The sequence below is a fragment of the Balaenoptera acutorostrata genome, chromosome 3, assembly GCF_949987535.1.
Source record: "Balaenoptera acutorostrata chromosome 3, mBalAcu1.1, whole genome shotgun sequence".
Lineage (NCBI taxonomy): Eukaryota > Metazoa > Chordata > Mammalia > Artiodactyla > Balaenopteridae > Balaenoptera > Balaenoptera acutorostrata.
The window spans coordinates 113,622,472-113,646,254 of NC_080066.1; the positions used below are offsets into that span (position 1 = coordinate 113,622,472).

At 38.3% G+C, this 23,783-nt stretch overlaps 1 protein-coding gene and 1 pseudogene across 2 annotated transcripts in view; one reads left to right on the plus strand and one right to left on the minus strand.

Moving 5' to 3' along the window:
• Positions 1-14,608, minus strand: part of DTD2 (D-aminoacyl-tRNA deacylase 2) — a 28,194-nt gene extending 13,586 nt beyond the window's left edge. The window contains exons 1-3 of one of the 2 annotated variants that reach the window (XM_007198601.2): positions 14,430-14,608; positions 10,744-10,813; positions 5,543-7,071 (exon numbers count right to left, since the gene is read on the minus strand). In XM_007198601.2, coding sequence (XP_007198663.2) covers positions 6,746-7,071; positions 10,744-10,813; positions 14,430-14,540 — 507 coding nt within the window. In that variant the 5' untranslated portion in view covers positions 14,541-14,608 and the 3' untranslated portion in view covers positions 5,543-6,745. Of the gene's footprint in view, positions 1-5,542; positions 7,072-10,743; positions 10,814-14,429 lie in introns of those variants that run through there. The other variant, XM_057544181.1, reaches the window with a different exon arrangement.
• Positions 14,539-20,177, plus strand: LOC103000279 (ATM interactor-like; annotated as a pseudogene).
• The last annotated feature ends 3,606 nt before the right edge of the window (positions 20,178-23,783 follow it).

Genomic DNA, 23,783 nt, shown 5'->3' on the forward strand with positions numbered 1-23,783 from the left:
ATAATTCAGGCACTGAGAAAATGAAACTGTGATGATCATATCTACTCATTAAAGAAACTTACCTTGGGGCTGCAAAGTAAATTAAAAGAATGCCTGGAGTAGAAAGTGTGTCTTAGTTTATCTATGTTAGTATAAAGCTAAGTAAACAATATCTCAAAGTTGGAGTCAAGGATGGCATTTTTGCTAGTCTAGTCAGACGTGCCTTAAAAAGACTCCATATCTCCCCCTCAAAAAAAAAATGTTCACAATTACTTTCCCAACCCCAACTGTTTATAATAGTATTAGCTAATGGTTCTCAGATACTGTTTACATAGGGTGTGGTGTATTCTCTACATAAATTTTTCTTTTCACATTCAGAAAAAAAGCTGATGTAATAAGTCAAATTTCATTAAGCTTCTTAAGAGAAAAATGCTAGCTAACACAGTGCAAAAAATTCATTCATATGGAAAAGTCCAGTAAAAAGAAGTAGGATAATATTTATCATGAAGTTGGCTATTTGTGATGCATTCCACAGAACTGCTTTATTTTGTAATTAAATACAGAAGGGTCTTAAAGCTTGTATCAAAATTAATATTTATGAATAAAATAAAGACTTTTATATTTGATTCACAAAAAGTTTATTTTAAAAAGGACTCAAAAACAGGTTTTCTTAAATGAAATTTGTTTTTTTTCCTTGTGTGTTTTAAGAATGGCTTGATTCTTGTAATCTTTCTTAGGTACATAAATACAGTTACACTATATTAGAAAGATAATATAGAGTAAGCCTTAAGAAAATGTAAAGTGATCACCCTTGTTAAAATGAACAAAATCCAACTGAGTAAATTGAAGATATAATTGACTCTATTAGGAAATTCATGAATCAGGCAGCATCCCATCTAGCAACTTTTCAGGCACTGTGAGGGGTTGTAGAAATTGGAAGGATTTTACAGGAAGAAGGGTGGGGCAAAGTAGCTATTAGCAAAAGAAAAGAAAGGACTATTTTTAGGCCAGAACATCTTTGGTGGGGGGGGGGGAAAGGGTGAAGGGAAAGGCAAGGGTTTTATTATATAGATAGCTTCTTCTTCTGGAGGCTGGAGAGAGCCCACATGGCAGATTACCTAATTGGTGCTGACCAGATAATTCCAGACTGGTTAAGACTACATTTCTGAGGGAACCCTCCTACACTGTTGGTAGGGATGTAAGTTGGTATAGCCACTATGGAAAACAGCACGGAGGTTACTCAGAAAACTAAAAATAGAATTACCAAATGATTCAGCAATTCCACTCCTGGGCATATATCCAGACAAAACTCTAATCCAAAAAGATACACGCACCCCTATGTTCATAGCAGCACTATTCACAATAGCCAAGACATGGAAAAAACCTAAATGTCCATCGACAGATGAATGGATAAAGAAGATGTGGTACATTTATACAATGGAATACTACTCAGCCATAAAAAAAGAATGAAATAATACCATTTACAGCAACATGGATGCAACTAGAGATTATTATACTAAGTGAAGTAAGTCAGAAAGAGAAAGACAAATACCATATGATATCACTTATATGTGGAATCTAAAATATGACACAAATGAACCTATCTATGAAACAAGAAGAGACTCATGGACATAGAGAACAGTCTTGTAGTTGCCAAGGGGGAGGGGGTTGGGGGAGGGATGGAGTAGGAGGTCGGGATTAGCAGATGTAAGCTATTATATACAGAATGGATAAACAACAAGGTCCTACTGTATAGCACAGAGAATTATACTCAATATCCTATGATAAACCATAATGGAAAAAAATATAAATATATATAACTGAATCACTTTGCTGTACAGCAGAAATTAACTGCTACAATTGTGCTACAATTTCACAACATTGTAAGTCAACTATACTTCAGTAAAAAAAAAAACACTACATTTCTGGTGAAGGTTGAAACTGCAATTAGGTTAGATCTTAAATCTAGGTTTGGTATCATGGGCTTTAGCACAAGTGACACCATTTTGGGCCTGTGGCTTTTCTCTTTAACACACTGATGTAATAAACTAACAAAGTAGAAATAACAATGCCCACATTTGTGTTGAATCTCAAAAATCTGTTTTAGTTTGTCTTTTAACTTTTCTGGTGTTATCTATTGTATTCAAGAAAGGGGTAGTAGTATTAAACTTGCTTCCTGCACATTCCAACCTCTTTATTCCTTAATGACAAAGAAATCTATGTGTGAAATACTGGTAAAACCGAACCAAAATCAAGAGTATTCTAGCCACTGACGAATCTCCATGTTAATTCAGGTAACATTTACTGTGAATTACTGAGCATGGACAACACGGTGCTATGGAAGTACTGTGGAGATTTAAAGAAAAATTATATTATACTATGTGTGCTCACTGTCATATTGTCTCTGCCCAATATTGTTTATATTCTTGTAGTTAGGACATACAAGCATTAAAAAAAAAAGGTGAAGTACTCAATCTCATAAGACACATTACAAGTGACAAGAGTGGGACAACCATAATGCCCAGGGAGGTGGAGGCAGGAGAAATTACTGTGGGGTCAGAAGAGATTGACTTGAGCTAGATATTGAATGATGGATTTAGAGGAGAGCAGAAGACAACTCTGCTTGTCTTCTGAAGAAGAGTGAGCATGATCTAAGAAAGGTATAAAAAGAGCTATCCTGGAGAATTTCTATTGGGGAGTAGAGGGAGAAAGGGTTAGAAAGTCAAGCTGGAGCCAGATTATGAAACTGTAATATCAGCTTTAGAAGTCTGGGCTTCATTCGAATAACAGTGGTTCTGAGATTCCAGTATATACAAGAATCACCTGGGGGAGATAGGTGACTAGATAGATTTTAACTCCTGAGATTCTAATTCAATAAATTTGGGATGGTCCCAGAAAATTGCATTTGGTAAAAAGTTAGTCTCCCCAGGTGATTCCCGTACAGGTGGTCCAGTGGCATACTTTGAGACACTCTACCTGAAGACAAAAGATTAAGAATCTTTTCCTAATTGTAGTAACTCTTGCAAATTTTATGCCAATTTTCCATAAGCTTGAAAACACCTAACTGCTAGGCCCAGAGGTCTCTCCTCAGTCTTTGTGTTGTCCCATTTTTCTTCAGTATTTGGCACTGACTGTTTACACCTTGAAAACTATCTTGTTAACAATACATTTTCTGGTTCTCTCTGGCTCTTTGATCTCTATACTATCCTCTGGTCTCTCATATGTTGCCTCTTCTTTATGTTTTCTCAGTATTCTGACTTTGGTCCTCTACATTTCTCCCTTCATTTCATTCACTCCTAACGAGTAAGGAGAACCTTCATGCCAACCTCAGAAGTTTAGACTTTGTCCTGTAGATAAAAAATAGTTATAAAAGTTTCTAAACAGTGGAATATCATACAGAAAGGAATTTTCTAGGAACATTACCTTGGAGATGGTCTGCAAAAAAGGATTAGAGGTAGGAGAAATAGGAGGAAGGGAGAATAATTAAGACTATCAAAATAAACAGACATTTAAAGTCATCATCAAAGTGTGGCTTCAGAATGAAAATGTTAGTTTTCTAATAGTTCTTCCCTTTCAGAAAGTAGTCTTACTTCAATAAATTAATAGATAAAGCACTTCTAGAAATACTAGTTTCACTATCATGTGAGTTTTTAAGAAATAACTATAATGTAACAAATCAGGTCCTCTGCAATGTTAATCATAGATAATAAAAGTTTGACATGTCATCATTCTAACACCAATGTGAGTTATCCTCCAAAACAAGTGGCATAGGATTCTATAGTATTTGATCCTTATATCTGATAAGCTTAGGTCTTTCATTATGGAGTCAATAAATCATTAATACAGATATTATTAATAAATGTCAATGCCTTCTTTTGACTTGAACAAATGAAGAAATGTGAAAGTGTTTGATTTACCTAGTATGAGTATATTCAAGATAAATTCATACTCATTGGTAGTCCAAGTCTTATACACAGTATTTTATATAATTGAATCCATGAAGTTTGCCAAATGGACAGATAAAATAGCATTTAGGAATGATATTCTAAGTGCAGTAATTCAGACAGAGAAAGACAAATATCATATATCATTTATGTTATCTAAAAAAATGATACAAATTAACTTATTTACAAAACAGAAACAGACTCACAGACATAGAAAACAAATTTATGGTAATCAAAGGGGAAAGGGGAGGGAGGGACAAATTAGGAATTTGGGATTAATAGATACACACTACTATATATAAAATACACAAACAAGGTCCTACTGTATAGCACAGGAAACTATACTCAATATTTTGTAGTAACCTATAAAGGGAAAAGAATCTTAAAAAGTATATATATATACTGAATCACTTTGCTGTACACCTGAAACTAACACAACATTGTAAATCAACTATACTTCGATTAAAAGAAAGGATACTCTAATTTAAACATTCTAGAATCTTTGAAAAACAGAGGCAGAAGGCACCAAAATGAGGTGTAACCCTACCGCCACCTAATTTAGTACATAAAACCATTTATTGGCTGTTCTTTCTCAAGTGAACCACACTGGGAGATGCTAAGTCTTTATGAAGATCAATTTTAAGTCTCACTACAAGAAAAGTCAGGGGGATAGAAATTATTGCTCCCTAATGTGTGATCTTGGGAAAATTATTTAAGCATTTTCTTACTTTCCACAGCATTATCGTCATTATATACTGTGAAGATAAAATTAGGTATCTGCTGAAGGTTCTTTGAGCACCTTGGGCCAGGAGAGCTACAGAAAGCCAAGGTGTAGTTATTTTCATATCTACTATTTCTCTTGCCTTTTCCCTCGTTCTAGCCTCCTTGGAAATGAAACAAACTTGCCTGTCATCTTCTGCTTAATAACTCTTCATGTAGTTGAAATTGCTATTCTCCACAAGTACCTCAAGCAAATTTCTTCTAAAGGAGAATTGCCTGAACTATAAAATAGCAATCTAGGGCTGTGAGTCAGCATTTCACCCACACACATCAAAATGATTTAAAATAGGTAACACATAATCTTTTTGAAAGACATATAAACCTCCTTGGAGAAGCTTTGAGAAAATTGGAGTTCGAAAGTTTATGAATAGTTTATTACATTTCAATAAGTGTATTGCGAATCAATAAAGCAAAAGTTAAGGACAAATGAGCTCACTACCAAGTCAGTTATTGATCCTTAAGTTCCAAAATAGAATAGTACAGGAAGGATATAGAGAAAATAGGACTTTTTGTGATAACGGAAACTTTAACTATCTTAGGAACATAAACCTAAAGAAATTATAAGACACAAAGAATTTTCAACAGCTACTTAAGATGTTTCTTCAAGTCAATTTTTTCATCTTTTTGATAATTAGAAACACTATTTCATTTTCACTCTTTAAAATATTAAATCAAGTCAAAGGAGTTTGTAAAAAATGAATACTACCTTTTATTGATTCATTTATTCTTTCAATTTCTTGTATATCTTCCTCTCTTGGCTTTGAAAAGTCTACCTTATTAGATGTTTATCTTACATGACTGTCTTAGCTTGGGCTGTTAGAACAAAATACCATAGACTTATGGTGGCTCAAACAACAGAAATTTATTTTCTTATAGCTCTGGAGGCTAGAAGTTCAAGATCAGCGTGCCAGCATGGTTTCTGGTAAGGGTTCTCTTCCTGGCTTGTAAATGGCCCCCTTCTCACTGCATTCTCACATGGTGGGCAGAGAAAGGGTGAGCAAGCTCTCTGGTGTTTCTTCTTACGAGGACACTAATTCCATCATAAGGGCCCCACTCTCATGTTCTATCAACCCTGATTACCTTCCAAAGGCCCCATCTGCAAATACCATCACATTGGGGGACTTCAACATATGAATTTTGGGGTGGGGTGAGGACATAAAAATACACTAATAGAAAAAATGATACTGGCTCCAAATCATTAAGTCGATAAAATGGAAATGAACAAGTCAACTTGTTTTCAAATAATTCCAGTAGAAAGCTTTCCTTTTTATTCCTTTTATTCCTTTTATAGCAATCTAAACCAACAAGAAAGGAACTTCCTAAAAAAATTTATGAACATTAATTTAATGAAACAGTAACTTTTAAAAACCAAAGACAGAAAATGCAACACACATTGTTTTGGTAAAAAACTGAGAAATGGAATAATAAGCCATTAGTATATTAAATAAAAACAACTTTTAGTCCCCCATACCTTATTGCTATATCAACTAAAGATTCTTAAAATAATTTAAAGCACTTGGATGTCCTTGGAAAATAATATTAAAATGCACAATAACATTTCTGTATTGCATTTTCATAGATATTATTAGAAGGAATAGTAAATTGCATATTCTTTCATTCAAAATATGGAAATCTGACATACTAAAACAAAATTGACAAAATTATAATCATAACACAAATAGTGATTTTTACTACATACTACATACATTTGAGGGTATAAGAAACATATTTTTCTTGATTGCACAAAATGCTTAATTGCAAAATGCTTAAATACAGCTCTCTAAGAACATTTCCATGTTATTATCAATGACCATAAAGCGAATACAAGGCATTTTTCAAAATTTTGAGTGTGAGTTTAGGGGAAAGCAGGATGGAAGGTGACTGAGATCCAGAGTTTAGGTGACGTGGCAAGGTCGTCCAATTAGCAGGCTGCAGAGTTATGGATGGGACCCAGGATTTTCTTGTCTAAAAATGCTGCAGATTAGTGTACTCAAGCAGAAGGGGAAGAGAATCTAATTACAACTGTAGAAACTTTTAATTTTTCAAAACTCAATTAGGTGTGTGTATGGTCCATTGGTGTCGAGCTTTAACACCTGCCTGTTGCCGTAAGTGCCATGTTCCACCACAACCCCAGCTTCGGCACACTTGCTGTTAGCAGCTAATTCTTTTTTACAGAGAGTCACAAATTGGGAATAAAGTTCTAACCCCTCTTCTTTTCCAGAGTTAGAGTGATACTGCATGCTTCTTCCTTTTACTCTCCCCCCAAGGGTGGCTTGAGGGATGATAAGAATGTTGCCAGGTAGATCCAATACAGAGACATGCTTGCCATTTTCTGTTTCACTTAATTTCACATTTAACAGTGTATTAACTGGGTAGGGAAGAAAGGAGAACATTTTGAGGTAGAAAACAAACATGAAGAAAACCAACAATCTTCTAGTCAGCAAACCTCATGTTTAAAATCCAGTTTGTTAGCTCATGTTTTTAACCCAAAGTTTCTATTTAGATTATAAAAACTGCTTCAGTAAGCTAAATGATCTAAGCATGAAAAACAAGGAAAATTTCATGCAGAAAATGGCATGATGTTTTAAATCTGACTTGGCAGTTAGGATCTCCTAACAATAAGATCATCCAGAAAGGACTAAAGAATTAACTGTATACTGGAACTTCAAGATATTGTTGCCCTGGGGGATACATGAAAAGATTTTGCCTTTTTGTTCCTTTTTATATTTCAAAACAAATCCCACTGGAAAAAAAACGTGACAGATCCTCCACACACCTACTCTACTTTGTAACAAAGAACATTAAATAAAAACCTTAGTGCATTTATTATTTTAAACTTAGTTGCCTAGAGTTCTAAGCTGAGACAAAGGTTCCAGGTTCAATCCCATTATAAACTAGCTGATTTTGCAGTTTTATAACCTCGAAGACATTATTAACATAGACTAATCATTTTACAAACATCACCAGTGCGAGAAGGATAAAGGTGAAAGTGAGAATCATCAGAAATTCATTGTCAACTGAGAAAGTAAATCCAAAGGTATAGAGTTACTGGCATTATCTTCATATACATACAGGAAAATATTGTATTATTATTTTTATGGCATTTATGCAAGTATACTCATAGCTAATAAGAAGTGTCAAAATAACCATAAATATCCATGTGTAGCTAAAAAATCTAAACTTAGAAAACCTTTACATTTCAACATTAGCCGTTTTCAAAACAATAAGCAAAAGAAATGCCTAATATAAACACCCTTAGGGTCTTCCTACCTCTATAAAGGGTATAAATAACTTCTGCTTGTAAAGAATAGTCCTGAGAGGACACAAACGGTAAAAGAACTATTGAAACCTCACACTCCTGTGTGTATAATCAGGCTTGAAAAGGTATGCTTTCTGGTGGGGTAGTCAATGGTTTCAACTATTAGAGAGCCTGTAGTAAATATTAGCAAGGATTCAGTACAGTGGCCCCACTCTACAAATCAAGGAACTAATCTGATGAAAACCTGCCAAGGTGAACAGCCAAATGAATTCCTAAGCTCTGCATTAAGCACTATCAGTTTTCATTTAACTAATGCCTATTTTAAGATACCTCTAGGGACTTCCCTGGTGGCGCAGTGGTTGAGAATCTGCCTGTCAATGCAAGGGACATGGGTTCAATCCCTGGTCTGGGAAGATCCCACATGCCGCAGAGCAACTAAGCCCAAGCGCCACAACTACTGAGCCTCCGCTCTAGAGCCCGCGAGTCACAACTACTGAGCCCATGTGCCGCAACTACTGAAGCCCGCACGCCTAGAACATCTGCAACAAGAGAAGCCACTGCAGTGAGAAGCCTGCGCACTGCAACGAAGAGTAGCTCCCGCTCGCCACAATTAGAGAAAGCCCGTGCGTAGCAATGAAGACCCAACACAACCAAAAATAAATAAATAAATAAAATACCTCTAATTTTCTCTATTACAAATAGGACTTTGCTATATAGCCTGCAGTCCTATTGATTGCTTCTAAGAAAACTATAATTCTCTGGAGCATTTCATTCCATGGAAATCACTATCCAGCTATCCAGGCCTCAGGCTAGTGACAGACTAAGGAGGCAGTTTTGAAAAAACAGGCCAGAGAGGTAAGTATAATTTATTATACTTGCACACACTTCCCTCTACTGGATCTAACTGAGAATTCAATTAATGCTGTTGGTCTACAAATATCAGTATGTAGAAGTAAATATAATACAAACACAAATGTCAGTAAGTAGAATTAAAATGAGACAATGAATTAATGGCATCTTGGAAACTCAAAGATCCTAAGACAGGTTATCGATCAAATATCTCTAATGATGTATATGGGAAGTTAAGCTTTGGCAGGGCCCTGGATCTCTGTCCAATTATACCGAAGATGAATTGAGGAAGATTCTGCACATCTATACATTAGCCATGCTATTTCAGACTTTATGGATATAACTGGCTGTTATGTTCCCAAGGGCTACATGATTTGATTGGAAAGATCTGAATCCATGTAATAAGTATGAGGTCAGGTTTAAGAGAATCCCATCACACTGGCTTACTTTGCCTCCTGGAACAGAGGGAAGTACAAGCTATTACTATCAATAATAGATGGACTTATTTTGCTTATAACTCACACCAGTAGAATGTGATTCTTAGAGACACAGTTCTTTACTGAGAATCATGATATATAAAAGCTTTGTGTTAGACTATCCACTGGAAGAGTTAAGGTGGACTTCCTCTGTGTTTTTATTTGGCCACAATTTGGCCAAAAATGCTCTTCCTGTTTTTGAAGATTTCTACTATATACTTTTCATGGTCAAGAAAGCTTTAATTCAAGGCAAAAACAGACAGAATGTCCAATATCCAAGCATTAATTCCTGGCAATAACCCTCTGTAACAGGAGACCTCATTTCATTTTCTCTTTAAACCCTTTAAAGCTCCCTATTAACCTTCAGATTCAAATTTCAAACTATTACAGTTACTGGCTTTCCATCCTCACCTATTGCAGTCCCTTCTCAAGTCTAGTTTTCATCCTCTGACAAAGTTGTTAAACATGTTTGATGTCTCAGCATAAAATCCCCTCTAGAAGCTTTAGCCCTTTGTCCAAGCTGTTCCTCAATGGGCTATTTACGCTTGAGTTCCACTACTTAAAGCTCTTCTAGGTTAACTTCCACCTACTTCAACTACCCATCTGTATAATTTATATTTATTAATCCAACTAATGGGTACTGCCTTTACTAATGAAGAGAATATAACCTGTCCCCAACCTTAGGGACAGCTTGACTATTTCAGGCTTCTTTTTTTGTACATAATTATTCTATCAAACACTGTCTTGAGATAGTATATGATTTGATTTGGTATATCGGAACCTATGTAATTATCACAAGGAATGTGCAGTGATAAAGACTATCGAGGACACTGGAAAGCTGCAGGCAGGTAAATTATTGTTCAGAGATGCCTGAACACTGACTCTTTCTCTGCCCGCAGAGGAGGTGTGGCTGTGATGATACTGAGCTTGGTTTAATAATCATATTTATACACATTTCCTACAAAGAAGTGCATAAATGGTTAATGTAAATTCTTCTATAATAATGATATAAGCCTGATCTGCACAGATTTGATGGGAACCACATCGTGTACATAGAGTGTCACCTCTATGCCCCTGTTAGGGACTCTGAGAGATAAGGAAACTATATTAAGAAATGCAGCATCTATTTCTCCCTATGTGGCCACCCTGCTTCCAACAAGTTTCTGTATCCTCGTCTGAATCTCAGTGTGTTGTTCGTGTGTGTGTGTGTGTACACTCTTCTAAACCAATCTATGGACGATCTGAAATGCTGCAGATATTTTAAAAGAATTCTACCACACTTGCTTACGTTAAGCTTTGGAAAAGGCAAATAGCTAAAGTCAACAACAGTACACAGAGTTAAGTCATTTATAACTTACATACCAGTACAATTTAAGATTGTGCTTTTTGTCCCTTCTGATTCATCTATCTATTGCTAGTCACTCTCACTCTTAAAAAAGAAACATCAAACACATACCCATTTTGGGAAGAAGCTCTTTGTCAGCTCCCTTGAAAAAGCACACATAGATCACTAATCCTCTCTGGACCTATGAGAAACCACAATAAATTCAGATTAGAAAGAAGCGTCTATATACAGAGGTGAATGAATAAAATTTCACAACTTTTATAGATAAAAGGTTAAATGCAGAAGAAGAGGAATAACTTTTTATAATAGACTTAATTTCTTAAATATGTGAGAAAATAAAATCTTTTTCAATATTCAGTCACCTCAGTAATCATTTCTTTCAAAAATTAAGTTTAAAATACAGCCAAGATTAGTAAAGACCCCAAGTTATACCTTCAAACATTTACTTCTTTTTTTTTTGAAATTTATTTATTTATTTTTGGTTGCGTTGGGTCTTCGTTGCTGCACATGGGCTTTCTCTAGTTGCAGTGAGCGGGAGCTACTCTTTGTTGCGGTGCGCGGGCTTCTCATTGCGGTGGCTTCTCTTGTTGTGAAGCACGGGCTCTAGGCGTGTGGGCTGCAGTAGTTGTGGCACGTGGGCTCAATAGTTGTGGCTTGCAGGGTCCAGAGCGCAGGATCAGTAGTTGTGGCGCATGGGCTTAGTTGCTCCATGGCATGTGGGATCTTCCCGGACTGGGGCTCAAACCCATGTCCCCTGTATTGGCAGGTGGATTCTTAACCACTGCGCCACCAGGGAAGTCCCCAAACATGTACTTCTGATCAAAATCATTAGGACTATGAACTAGCCTCTTCCTAAGTATGGCTGACAGACATAAATATTTAGTTTGCAGGGGCCCATTTATTCAACACCAAATGAATTCACATTATATCAGATATGGCTGATGTACAAACAACACTGTAACTGATATGTCTTTTGACATCATCATTCTTTGTTCCTCCTAATCCATTTACTTATAGATAATGAAAATAAGGGTCTGATTCTATTTCAATAAACTCCAAGAAACTGCTGTCCAATTATTTTTTGTTATTTTTGTTAATACATTAAATACACAGTGATTAAATCTTGGAAATTGAATTCATATTAAGTTCTACATCAAGAGGTTGTCTGTTATCAGGAATGTAAGCTTATTTATTTTATATAATGACTTGGATAGTTCTTTATTAGCTCCTGTAGGATAGAGACTATATGGAAAAGAGACACTTGACAAATGACTTTGATTTTGCTGCAGAGTGAATCATTAAATTTTTTATTTTGTAGATTAACCTTCTGAGTACAACAGCTATTACAAAGATTGAGTTAATATCTGTAAAGTGCTTAGAACAGTGTCTGGTTCATAGTAAGAGCGATACAAGTGCGTATTAAGTGACTATGTAAAAAGAAATTTAAGGACTGAAACACAATTTATTTTACATCTTAACTCCCAAAGCACTTTACAGACTGTTTTGTACATGATAGGGACTCTGTTGACTGCATTTAAGTTCTACTGTGTATTACAGGCTCTAGGTGTTATCTAAATACTCTTCTAAATAAATATAAATGCAGCTCTGCACTCACACCTGATTTACCTGGATAAGACATAACCTTTTATAAGTGTCATTGTGCTCTTGAACAAACAAGTGCCTCCAGGGCACACCCATCAGTAAGGAGATGGCAGGTTGAATAATACAGATATCTGCACCACTGTCACAGCTCTCTACACTGGGATTGTTTCAGCACAGGCCAAAATTTCTCAAGCATATTCATATTTGGACACATGCAATGTCAGAATTAAGTAATTGCAGGAATGAACACCTGTTGGGACATCCCTGGTGGGCCAGTGGTTAAGACTCCACCCTTCCATTGCAGGAGTTAGATCCCTGGTCAGGGAACTAAGATCCCACATGCAGCATGGCTTGGCCAAAAACAAACAAACAAACAAACAAAAAACACTAGTTCTTTCCTTCTACTCACCACACTACCTCTTCATTAAGGTATTTTCTTTTAGTTTATTCCATCAATAGCTCTTAAGTTGTGACCTACAAATTCCCCTCCTCAAGTCAGAATCACCTTCCTTATAGCTTCTTTTGGTATAAATAGAACATTTCAAATATATAGAATAGTACACATAATTCTCACTGTAGGTTAAAAATGTTCACCTCCCAGGAAGAAAAACATTAGCCTGTGACAGCAAAGGTCTAAATGAATGAAACCAAGAACACGCAAAGTAACCTTCAAATCAAAAAGTAACCTTCAAAACAATTAAAAATGTTTTTTTAAAAGAATTAGAACTTTTAGTAATAGAATAGCGGATGCTTGAGAAAGAGGAAAGAATTTACTCTCTCACTATCTAATTACTCGTCAGCTCTTTATGCTAATTTAGCCATGTGTGGGAGTGGAAGAGAAAGCTTTAAAATAGCTTTTAAAGTTAATAAACACACTGATAGTTTGGAAGGCTGCAATAAACTATCCGTGATTTTGCACAAGGAGATGTGACATGAAGAATATAAAAAGATAAAGAAGCATGGAAGAAATCTAAATGATTAATAGTTTGGGATTTATAGTCCCATGAAGCAAGTATAAAAATAGGCAATTCTTTGGACAGTATGGCAAAAATAATAAAATCTCAAAACAGGGAAGAGAAATTTTTAAGACCATAACAAAAGTAAGAAATAAGAAATGAATTTTTGAGAAAGAAAAAGGGAGGGCAAAAATATAGGACTGTTTATGTTTATAAGTATTTCCAAATTACCAGGGAGTAACAGATAGTGATTTAAGAATAGTCACCCACATATAGTTCATGGGTAGTATTTAAAATAATAACTAGGATTGTGTTAAGGAGTGCTAGATTTGGGACGGAATTCAGCGGATGAATGAATGAAATGCTTCTACATTAAAGTTTCTGAGTACCTCCACTAGTTTTATTTATTATTATTACACATTTTTTTCCTTCATTTCAACTTACTCCAAAAAATAAGTCAGGGGCCTTAAAGAAAATTTTGTTTTTGCATGGAATTTTGCATATGGTTAGGCTCTTCTAAAAAGGCAAATATTCAAGCAGAAGGATGTCATATTGGTGTAAATGTTTTCAATTCTTTGGAGGAAATGTGTTTGATAACAATGCAACATTATTATAAAAGTAGTCGTTTTTGTTCCTAGTGGGAAATAAGTCAAGTTTTTTAAAGTTTCTTGAAAAAAGAACTGCTTCATGGGCAATCTCACGTCTGTGCTAACACCTAGCTGCAGTCAACCTAAGAGGGAATTCGACGGGATCCGGAGCACAAGTCAAAACAGATCTTGAACGCTTGCAACAAATCTAACCTAGAAGCTCGAACCAGATCAGGACAAGTCACCAGCAGCCCGAGCATCGCGCAGGGCGTGGCAAGGCTTTTTGCTCTTTTGAAGCAAGAAGTCTGAGCTACTAGGCCTAAAGTCCACCGAGCTCAGGTAGGCAAACGGTGAGAGGAAGCTCCCAATTCCCGGAGTGCCAAGCAGGGGACACCCTCTTCCTCTGGGAAAATAAGTCCGAGGGAGAAGGGGCCGGGGCCGGTGGTGCAGGACTGAGGAGAGAGGCGACGCCAGGCAGGAACTGAAGGCAGCGTTGGGCGGACCAGCCGTGAGTCCCGCCCCGCCCACAACACGTGCCAGGCTCCAAGCGACCGGCTCGGAGGGAGACGCGCGGGCACAAGTCACCGAGACAGCGCGGTAAGAACCGCCCCTGCACGCCACAGGATAACCGGAGCTGCGGGGCCGACATTACCTCCACCCACTGGGCCGCGGCGTCCCCTTCGGCGGGGCGTACTTGCAGCCGGGCGTGCAGGCACTGCTGCAGGAGGGCCCGGGCCTGAGGTGGCCGGCCACTTTCAGCCATGGCTCAAGCCCGCGCGGATATCCCCCAGGTTCCGGCCACGCGCCGCACAGGCCCGCCCCCGGCGCTCAGGGAGCATTGGGCGGGGCGCGACGCGGCGGAGGGACGTGCTGGTCGCCCGTGGCTACGCCTCCAGAGGGGCGGGGCCTCTGGCTGGCTCTCCGGTGGCCCGGATGTGCGGTCTTCGAAGTCTTGTAGGTACTAACCCTTACCCCAACCTACGTACAACTCGGTAGAAGGCGCTCAGTGTATGCTTTTAAGGGAGTGAAAAGACCCAGTGGTTCTCTTCCCTACATACCTTTTAAAGAGACATTTTTCAGCTCAGAAAGTTTACAGACGTTGAAAAATTTTTAATCTGCGTAAGTCCATATTATGCCCATTATGAAGATAGGTAAATAGAATAAGTCAATTGAATCACAAAACAAGCGGAGGTGGAACTGAAAGCTATAAATCTTTCAAAAAAATCTCCTTACCCCAAACAATAAAACAACGCTGCCTCCTCTATCAGGAATGCTATAAATCATTCTGTTCTCGCAGTTGTGGAAAGGTATTGGTAGGCTATGTGAATACGTATTTGGAGATCAATCTTTTAGGGAATATCCTTGCTAAAAATATTCTTATCCAAGAAAGTGTTTGATTTTAATAAATTTTTGAACATGCTACTAATTCAAATAAAATGACATAGTCTGATGCACATAATGATACTGAATTCTGTGGTGTTTCCTGTAAGTACATATTAGAATGTAAATAAAATTAAACAAGGGCTTGATTTTCTTTCCCACATAACGTATTCCTTGAACCTGCATCAGATTAGCATTATTTTTCTATGGGCTTGGAGGGTTTAGATGAAGAATAATAGTGTTACCCTGACTGCATTACCCAGGTCATTGATTTGGGCTCGGTTGGCACAATATGCCTATACATCCTGGTCTCTGTTTCAGAAGATGACATCACTGACAGTGTTGCTATCCATACAAAGTAGTGTAACTGAAGAAAATAATCCATGTGTAATGAACGGTCCTTTCTACACAGAATTGAAGCTGCCTGTTTGCTGGTTATCTTGCAGGCTGCCTCTCACTTTTTGTAAAAACAGAAAGCAGAATCTCACATTATCTCTGATTGAGGCATTGTAGGGGTTCCTACATTTGTTGACATTTGTCTGCAAAGCACAGACAAATTGCATTGTCTGCACCTTTATGTCTCTTTTCTCATTCACTCCCAGACTCAAGTTTTACAGGCTTGAAGGAACTTTGACATAGAGGGCCCTTAGCCTTCGCCCAGAATAAGAGAGGACTTCATGTCCGTTTGTATATGGGTGTAGGAGATAGGGAGCTCCCTTGAAAATAGTCTGTGGTTCCCAGAAATTTTTCCACAGTGAAGGGACTTTACCAAATTGAGAAATCCTTCCTGTGAATAGATGGAGTCTGGTTGGTAATGGTTAGCCTCTCAAAAAACACCAATTACTTTAAATCTTCCTGTTAAGTGAGGATCTTATTCTTTCTTTTTACCTGCAGAGGGCAGTAGAGAGTAGGCACCAAAGAGAAAGTAGTTACTTTATGTATTTTATTTATTTTTTTGAACATCTAGTTTCATTCCACAAAGAATTTAAGAAGATCAGCCATACCTGCAATAAAATAGTGAAATGTGAATAAAAATAAAGCATAAGGAGTAAAGAAAATGGAATTATGTCAGTCGGAATGTGGGAAATTGAAAACAAATAGACAAGACAGTGGTTCTTGACTGGAGTGCTGAGATGATAACGTAGCAAAGTTTTCACAGATATATAATTTCAATTTTTGTTATAAAACAGTTATGTTCATCACATGTAATGTTGACGTGGAGCATGTTGTACAATTTCCTTTAAGTTAGATGTAAGAGGCAAAGCACAACATTAAGTTGGCTCTAGAGGAAGAATATTCACTGGAACATAAGAGAGCTTTGCCTTGTGAGTATACAAGAAATGACTGTCTGGGCAAGAATAGTTCTCAAACAGCTACAGTGCTGAAAAGACCATGCAGCTAGTGCATTAGTTGTGAATGCATTCTAGGCCCTCTGAGATGCTATAATAATTTAGAGTTATTTTAAGTTGTTTAATTCATTCAAGTTGGCTGCCTCAAATTTTAACACTGAGAACCACTTCTGAAAGATCCTTTGCAGCTGATAGTAAGCTTCCTGATTGTAAAGAGGAAAAGAAAGAAAAATGAACTGTTTCGTAATCTGTTTCATAGACTAAGAAATCTGTTTCTTGGACTAAGCAGAGCTTTTCCTAAGATTTAGCTCTAGAATGAACCTCTTTTTTTTTTTTTTTTTTTTTTAATAGTCTCCCTGGGCTTCCTCATCTCTGTTCTATTCTGTTGTCAGGGAAAGTTTTTAATATATATATATATTTATTTATTTATTTTTTAATTAATTAATTATTTATTTATTTTTGGCTGTGTTGGGTCTTCGTTTCTGTGCGAGGGCTTTCTCCAGTTGCGGCGAGCGGGGGCCACTATTCATCGCGGTGTGCGGGCCTCTCACTATCGCAGCCTCTCCCGTTGCGGAGCACAGGCTCCAGACGCGCAGGCTCAGTAGTTGTGGCGCACGGGCCCAGTTGCTCCGCGGCATGTGGGATCTTCCCAGACCAGGGCTCGAACCCGTGTCCCCTGCATTGGCAGACAGACTCTCAACCACTGCGCCACCAGGGAAGTCCTAGAATGAGCCTCTTGCCCGAGGCTTTACTTGGAGGTATGTTAATCAGTAGAAATGCAACAGGAAGACATAGAGGTTTCATTTCAGGGAAGGCTTGGAAGAAATCTAGCCCCCTACTTCAAAGTTTAGAGAGGTTTTTTTTTTTGTTTTTTTTTCCTCAGTGCCTAAGGAGGTGATCAGTTTCTGAGAAATTAGTTCATACTAAGTTACCCATGAATTGGGATAGAACCAGAATACTAATTTATTCATTTGTAGTAAGAAATATTGCTGTGACATGGAGTGGAAATTCTCACCTAAGGCATGATCAACACGTTTTCCCCTGTGGTCAAGCAGGGTATACTAGATTATATTCAGAAGTCTCTTTATCAATTTACTATGAGAGACAGTCACTCTTCTACCAGGGTATCTGAAACCGAGGTGTGAAAGACCCAGGTGAATTCGGGCTTCAAGACACTTGGCGCACCTGGCGGCCTCTGAGACGGTGGTGGCAGGGCCCGCGGCTCTGGCCTGGGGCGCCCAGGCTGGGAGGGGAGGCCCGTGGGGTCCCCCTCCCCCGAGGCCACTGAGGGGCAGCTGGCCGGGGAGCTCATCCCTCCGTGGGTGAGCGAGCTGTCCCGGGCCGTGTGGACCAACAGCCTGTGCCCGGCGCGCGGCGGCGGCAAGATCCTGCCCGACAGCCCGGTGCTCAACACGCACCTGGTCAAGAGCCACCACCTGCAGGATGGCATAGAGAATCCAACAATAGGAAAAGATCTGAAAACTGTCCTGAAATTCTACTGTTGTCCAATTGAAGGCTGCCCGAGAGGCCCTGACAGACCATGTTCTCAATTTTCTCTCAGAAAACAGCACTTTATGAAAATGCATGCGGGAAAGCAGCACAAACGTAGTTAAGTGCAGCAATTCGTATGGCACTGAGTGGGACTTGAAAACACATCCAGAGGATTGTGGCAAGACCTTCCAGTGCACGTGTGGCTGTCCCTATTGCCAGAAGGACTGCATTACAGTCCCACATCTACCGAACTGGCCATGCGATCCCTGCAGAACACAGGGATCCACCTAGTAAGAAAAGGAAAATGGAAAAGTGCCTGCACAACCAGAAGTTGTCCAGTAAGACCATTGAATCACTGAGCAACCAGTCAACCCCAAGACCAGATGCTCAAGAACTAGAAACTTCAGAAATAAAGCTAGTGGCTTCTTTTGAAGACTCTTGCAGCTCTAATGCCAGAAAGCAGACTCTTCCAACACGTCCAAGGTGTCCTCAGAAGTTGCTTTTACCAAAGCCTGAAGTGCCTGTCTTTGTGCCTACAGCAGAATCCTCAGCCCAGCCTGTGGTGTTGGGTGTCAATCATCAGGGCTCTGTCCCCCCGGTTCTGTGCACTTACTGCCCTTGTCCATAGGAACCCTGATCCTCGGCCTAGATTCAGAGGCTTGCTCTCTCAAGGAGAGCCTCCCTCTTTCAAAATTTGTAAATTCTGTTGCTGTGGAGCCAATTAGCACAGGTGTTCAAGTGAACTTGGGTAAAAGTCCATCTAACTCTTTACAAGAACTAGGGAACACATGTCAAGAAAACAGCATTTCTTCAATGTACAGGCAGACCTGTCTTACACCACACAAGACTTTTTACTGTCTGCACAGTGGGCTAGCCCTGATTCCTCTGTATCACCTTGTTCTTAAACTGATTTGACATTTGGTTCTCAAGTTTCCCTTCCCATTAGTGTTCATACTCAAACTTTTTTCCCCAGTTCTAAGGTAATCTCATCTATAGCTGCTCAGACTGATGTATTTATAGATCCCAGTTTCCTGTCAGGTGGGATCTCTTTTGAGAGAAACTCAAACCAGTGGAATGCGAAGTCCAACAGATGATCGAGTACAGATAGACCAAGCTGTAATGTGTGGAGACATTTTTGAGAGTGTCCATTCATCATATGATGTTTCTACAGACAAATTATAAGCAGCAGCTTAGTAGCAGAGACTGTAACTCATGGCTTGTTACCTCAGAACCACCCTAGAACTTTAAATCAAGATATTGAGAAATCTGAACCACTCATGAACTTCATTCAGCGCACAGAGTAGTACACTTTCTTCACAGAACATGACAGATAATCGGACCTGAACCAGGGATTTATTAAGTGATCTAGAAAACATCTTGTCAAGTAATCTGCCTGGTCAGACACTGGACAATTGTAGTCTTCATCTGACACAAATACTGGACCTGACACCCAGCTCCCATCTGGCCCAACCCAGAATCCTGCAGTTGATTTTGATATTGAAGAGTTCTTTTCGGCCTCAAATATCCAGACTCAAACTGAAAAGAGTGAACTTAGCCCCATAACCACTGAGCCAGTCTTGGAATCGCTGGACATAGAGACCCAAATTGACTTCTTACTTGCAGACACCTCTGCCCACTCCTACAATTGTAGAGGAAATTCTAACTTCTTAGGCCTTGAAATGTTTGACATGCAGACACAGAGGGACTTGAACTTCTTTTTAGACAGTAGCCCTCATCTGCCTCTGGGAAGTGTTCTGAAACACTCCAGCTTTTCCATGAGTATTGATTCATCTGACACAGAGACCCAAACTGAAAGAATCTCCACTGCTAAACACCTACCTGCTCTAGAAAGCAAAGTTCAGTTAAGCAGTGCAGAAACACAGACCATGAATTCTGGCTTTGAAACTTTGGGGAGCTTATTCTTCAACAGCAATGAAACTCAGACAGCAATGGATGACTTTCTTCTGGTGGATTTGGCCTGGAACACAATGGAAACTCAATTCAACTCTGTTGGAACCCAGTTGTGTGCCGAACTACACCTAGTCTCCAACTTCCGAAAGTGGAGTTCACATGGGGGATGGCATTTACGGTTCCCTTCTGGATTTAGAAGATGGAGAATGGGGACAACAGTATTAACTCTATTGAATGTAGTTGATGATACAGTTACTTCGATTCTTTGAGGTTCTTTGCCTTTTGCACTTATAAACATGAAATTTGTGTAAAAACTTATGAGTGTATTATAAAGTGTAAGATGTTGATCTAAAAAAGTGATTGTTTTTTGTGTTGCCTACATTTGCCCTTTCAGTGTAGACTTCCCTTCTTTAAAAAAAAAATGTATTTCACACCTTTAAAACCCATCTAGCCATTTAGCTGAAGCAGGCTCACCAGGACTAGTGTACAAACTTCAAATTTTTGAAACATTTTAGTTGACATATGACTTACTTAAACTGCACCTAAAATACTTTTGCCAGTGCTTGTTAGAAATTCCTGTTTCCTAATAATGTCTAAAGAAGTCTGATGATGCACCATCAGATTTAAACACCATCATCTTCATCTGCTTTGACATCTTACTCTTTCCTTATTTGAAGACACAAAGGAAAACTACAGCTGTCTTTAGCTTTTGAGACAATTTTCATATAGTCAATGCCATCCCTCCTCTACGTGAACTCTTACTGATACCAGCGTAAGTGTATAGTACTTTCCTCACAAGACGTGTTGCTGTAAAATTCTTGCTTAAAGAAGTAGCAGCAAGCACTTAGTGTAAATAGCGATCGTTTCAGTCTAAGTGACAGTAAGTCGCCCCAACTATGGAAACGCTGGGCTGTGGAATCATGCCTATTAGCTCATACTGGAGTGTGTCCTATGAGCATCCCCCCTACTCCCTACAAAAGGCCAGGGTGGTGCTCCAGATCTCCTCCTCAAAGCGCACCCACCAGCTGAGTCCAAGTTTTGTCACTCTAATTGTTAAAAAAAATAAAATAAGGAGAAAAGGAAATTCCCCACTAAATTTCAATACTTTGCATAAGTTTGATAGGGCAAGAGTGCATCAACAACTATTTTAAAGTGAATCTTTTCATCCACCTCTCATTTTTTCCTTGAATGAGGAAACACATTGGTCCAGCAAGGATAGTATCTGTGCCTTGAGGATAGCAATTACAGAATAGATCCATCTAAGATATGGTATTCTGCATTTTGTTGCTTTGTTTAGAGAGGATAGTACCAGTCTTCAAAGGAAGTGAGGTGACGACTGATTGCTTCAATAATCAAGAACATCTATGTTTTGAGATGGGTCTGTGGTCAAGTATGCTTTTGAGGTTTTCTATATTTAGGAGGTCCTGAGTTCTTGATTGCTGGCCGAATTTCAAGCAAGTAAAAATCAGTGCAGTCTGTAAATTTTTCTAAGTTTACCCAAAAAAATACTCTGTTCCTTCTGTGGCACATGCTTATGCTGCCGAAGGCTAAAGCCTCAGAATAAAACCTAAGGAGGGGACTAATTCATTAAAGTATAATAAATCAGTGGTTTGCTACTAATTGCTATCCCGTAGAAGAATTGTTGGTAGTGGATAAATAATACATCCTAGGCAGATGAACTCAACCTAGTAGATAAAAGTTTGCTTTGGTTACAGTTGCCTATGAATATGGGTTTCAAAACAAACAAAGCCTTAACTTAGAATTTCATTATGTTTTAGAGTCGTCACTGCCTTAATGTTCAAACATCTATTTAAGTTCTCCTAGTAAGGAGAAATGCATGTTTGATTATGGCTTTTTGTAAATATATATGCAGTGATCTATGGCTTTAAAAAATTTTTGTGTTTCTGTGGCATCCAGCCAATTGAGTTATTTACAGAAAATTGAGGATGCAGTAGTTCTTCATGTACAAGTAAGAACTGTTTCCCCCCAGAAAGCTGAACCTCAGCGATTGAAGAGAAGTGAGAATTCTCAAAAAAAAAAAAAAAAAAGACACTTGGGGCTTCCCTGGTGGTCCAGTGGTTAAGACTCCACCTTCCACTGCAAGGGGCGTGGGTTCGATCCTTGGTCAGGGAAGTTCCACATGCTGGAAGGTGTGGCCAAAAAAAAAAAAAGACACTTGGCACTTGCATTAAGACTGTGAGGAAAAAGGAAACATACATATTTAAATAAGAGTCTGAAATAAAAACTCCACGGGCAAATGCTCCAACCATAATCATATATTGATATTTTGTCATGGAGTCTCTTCTTACATAGGCAGAAACTGATGCCATGGTGTTAATCCTTTTGAAGCCCCTCCAATACAAAAATATGAGGCCTGGGAAAATGATAGTTCCCACCTAAGAGCTGAGTCCCTTCTTAATACAAATAGTTTGTACAACCAGGTAGGAAATGGAATTGAGTTTGGAACTTGATGTTGACTGTTCTTTTGTTCAACTTGCTTTTTTAAATTCTTATTTTATTACTGTACCATTTGCTGGTGTGTTGCCTAGGTAACGTAACAAAGCAAGTGCTTTTAACTGTAAGGCAATGATGCATATCTTTGGCAGTCTGTAGGGTTTCCCCAGGGCAGGCTGATAAATTATCTTGATCTTTGGGTTATTTTTCAGTTCATAGTGTTGTGATAACTTGGCAAAGCATTGCATAACCTTTTGAATATTTGTGTACTTCTGTTAGCTGTTTTGTCAAGTCAGGCCAGCCTGTTGTAAGGGCTTTTAAAAATAATTTTGACACTTGCATCCTTTGTAGAAAAAAATTGTGAAAGATTTTGAAATGGGCAAAAGAGATTTCTAGATATCTTTTTAACAGAATGCTGAAACCTGTGGGATTTACCTGGTCCTATAGGGCTATACAGGGTTTGTCTTTGACTAGACTATCTTACAACTCTGTAGAGATAAAAGTTAACTCTTTGAACACTGATACTGTCTATAAAAATGTAAAATTTGATTATTACTCTGTGGGTATTGACCGGTTTTGCCAGTTTTGCATCCATTTGTGAATTCATTTCAGCATTCCTTACCTGACTAAAAGTATATAGCACCTTGAGTAGTTCTCTCTCTCTCTCTAATAAACTTTAAATTTTAGAATAGATGTAGATTTACAGAAAAGTTGCAAAGATACCAGAGAGTTCCCATATACCCCTCACCCAGTTTCTTCTGTTATTAACATCTCAAATTACTATGGTATGTTTGTCACAACTAAGAAACCAGCACTGATATATTAATTAAACTCCATACTTTATTCAGATTTATTAGGTTTTCTCTAAATCCTTTTTCTGTATCCCATCTAGGATACCACATTACATTTAGCTGACAAGATTCCTTAGTTCATGACAGTTTCTCACACTTTCCTTGTTTTCGATGACCTTGACAGTTTTGGGTAGTACTGGTCAGGTATATTGTAGGATGCCCCTCTATTGGAATTTGATGTTTTTCTCATGATTAGAGCAGGGTTATGGGTTTTTGAGGATGACCATAGAGATGAAGTGCCCTTCTGATTACATCATATCAATGGTACATTCTGTCAACAGGTCTTATTGATGATGATGTTGACCTTAATTACCTGACTAGGGTAGTGTGTTTGCCAAGTTTCTCCACTGTAAACTTACACACAGACCCACTTCCATGATTTAGTCTTTGGAAGCAAATCACTAAACACAGCCCATACTCAAGGGGTAGGGAGTTACGATCCTTGGCTAGGGAGTATCTGCATAAATTATTTGGAATTCTTTATTTGAGGAGATTTGAGTTCTTTTTTGAACTGGCTGTAATATATTACTGGTTTCTTCCTTGCTGAGTTAAGTATGAATGAAATAAAAA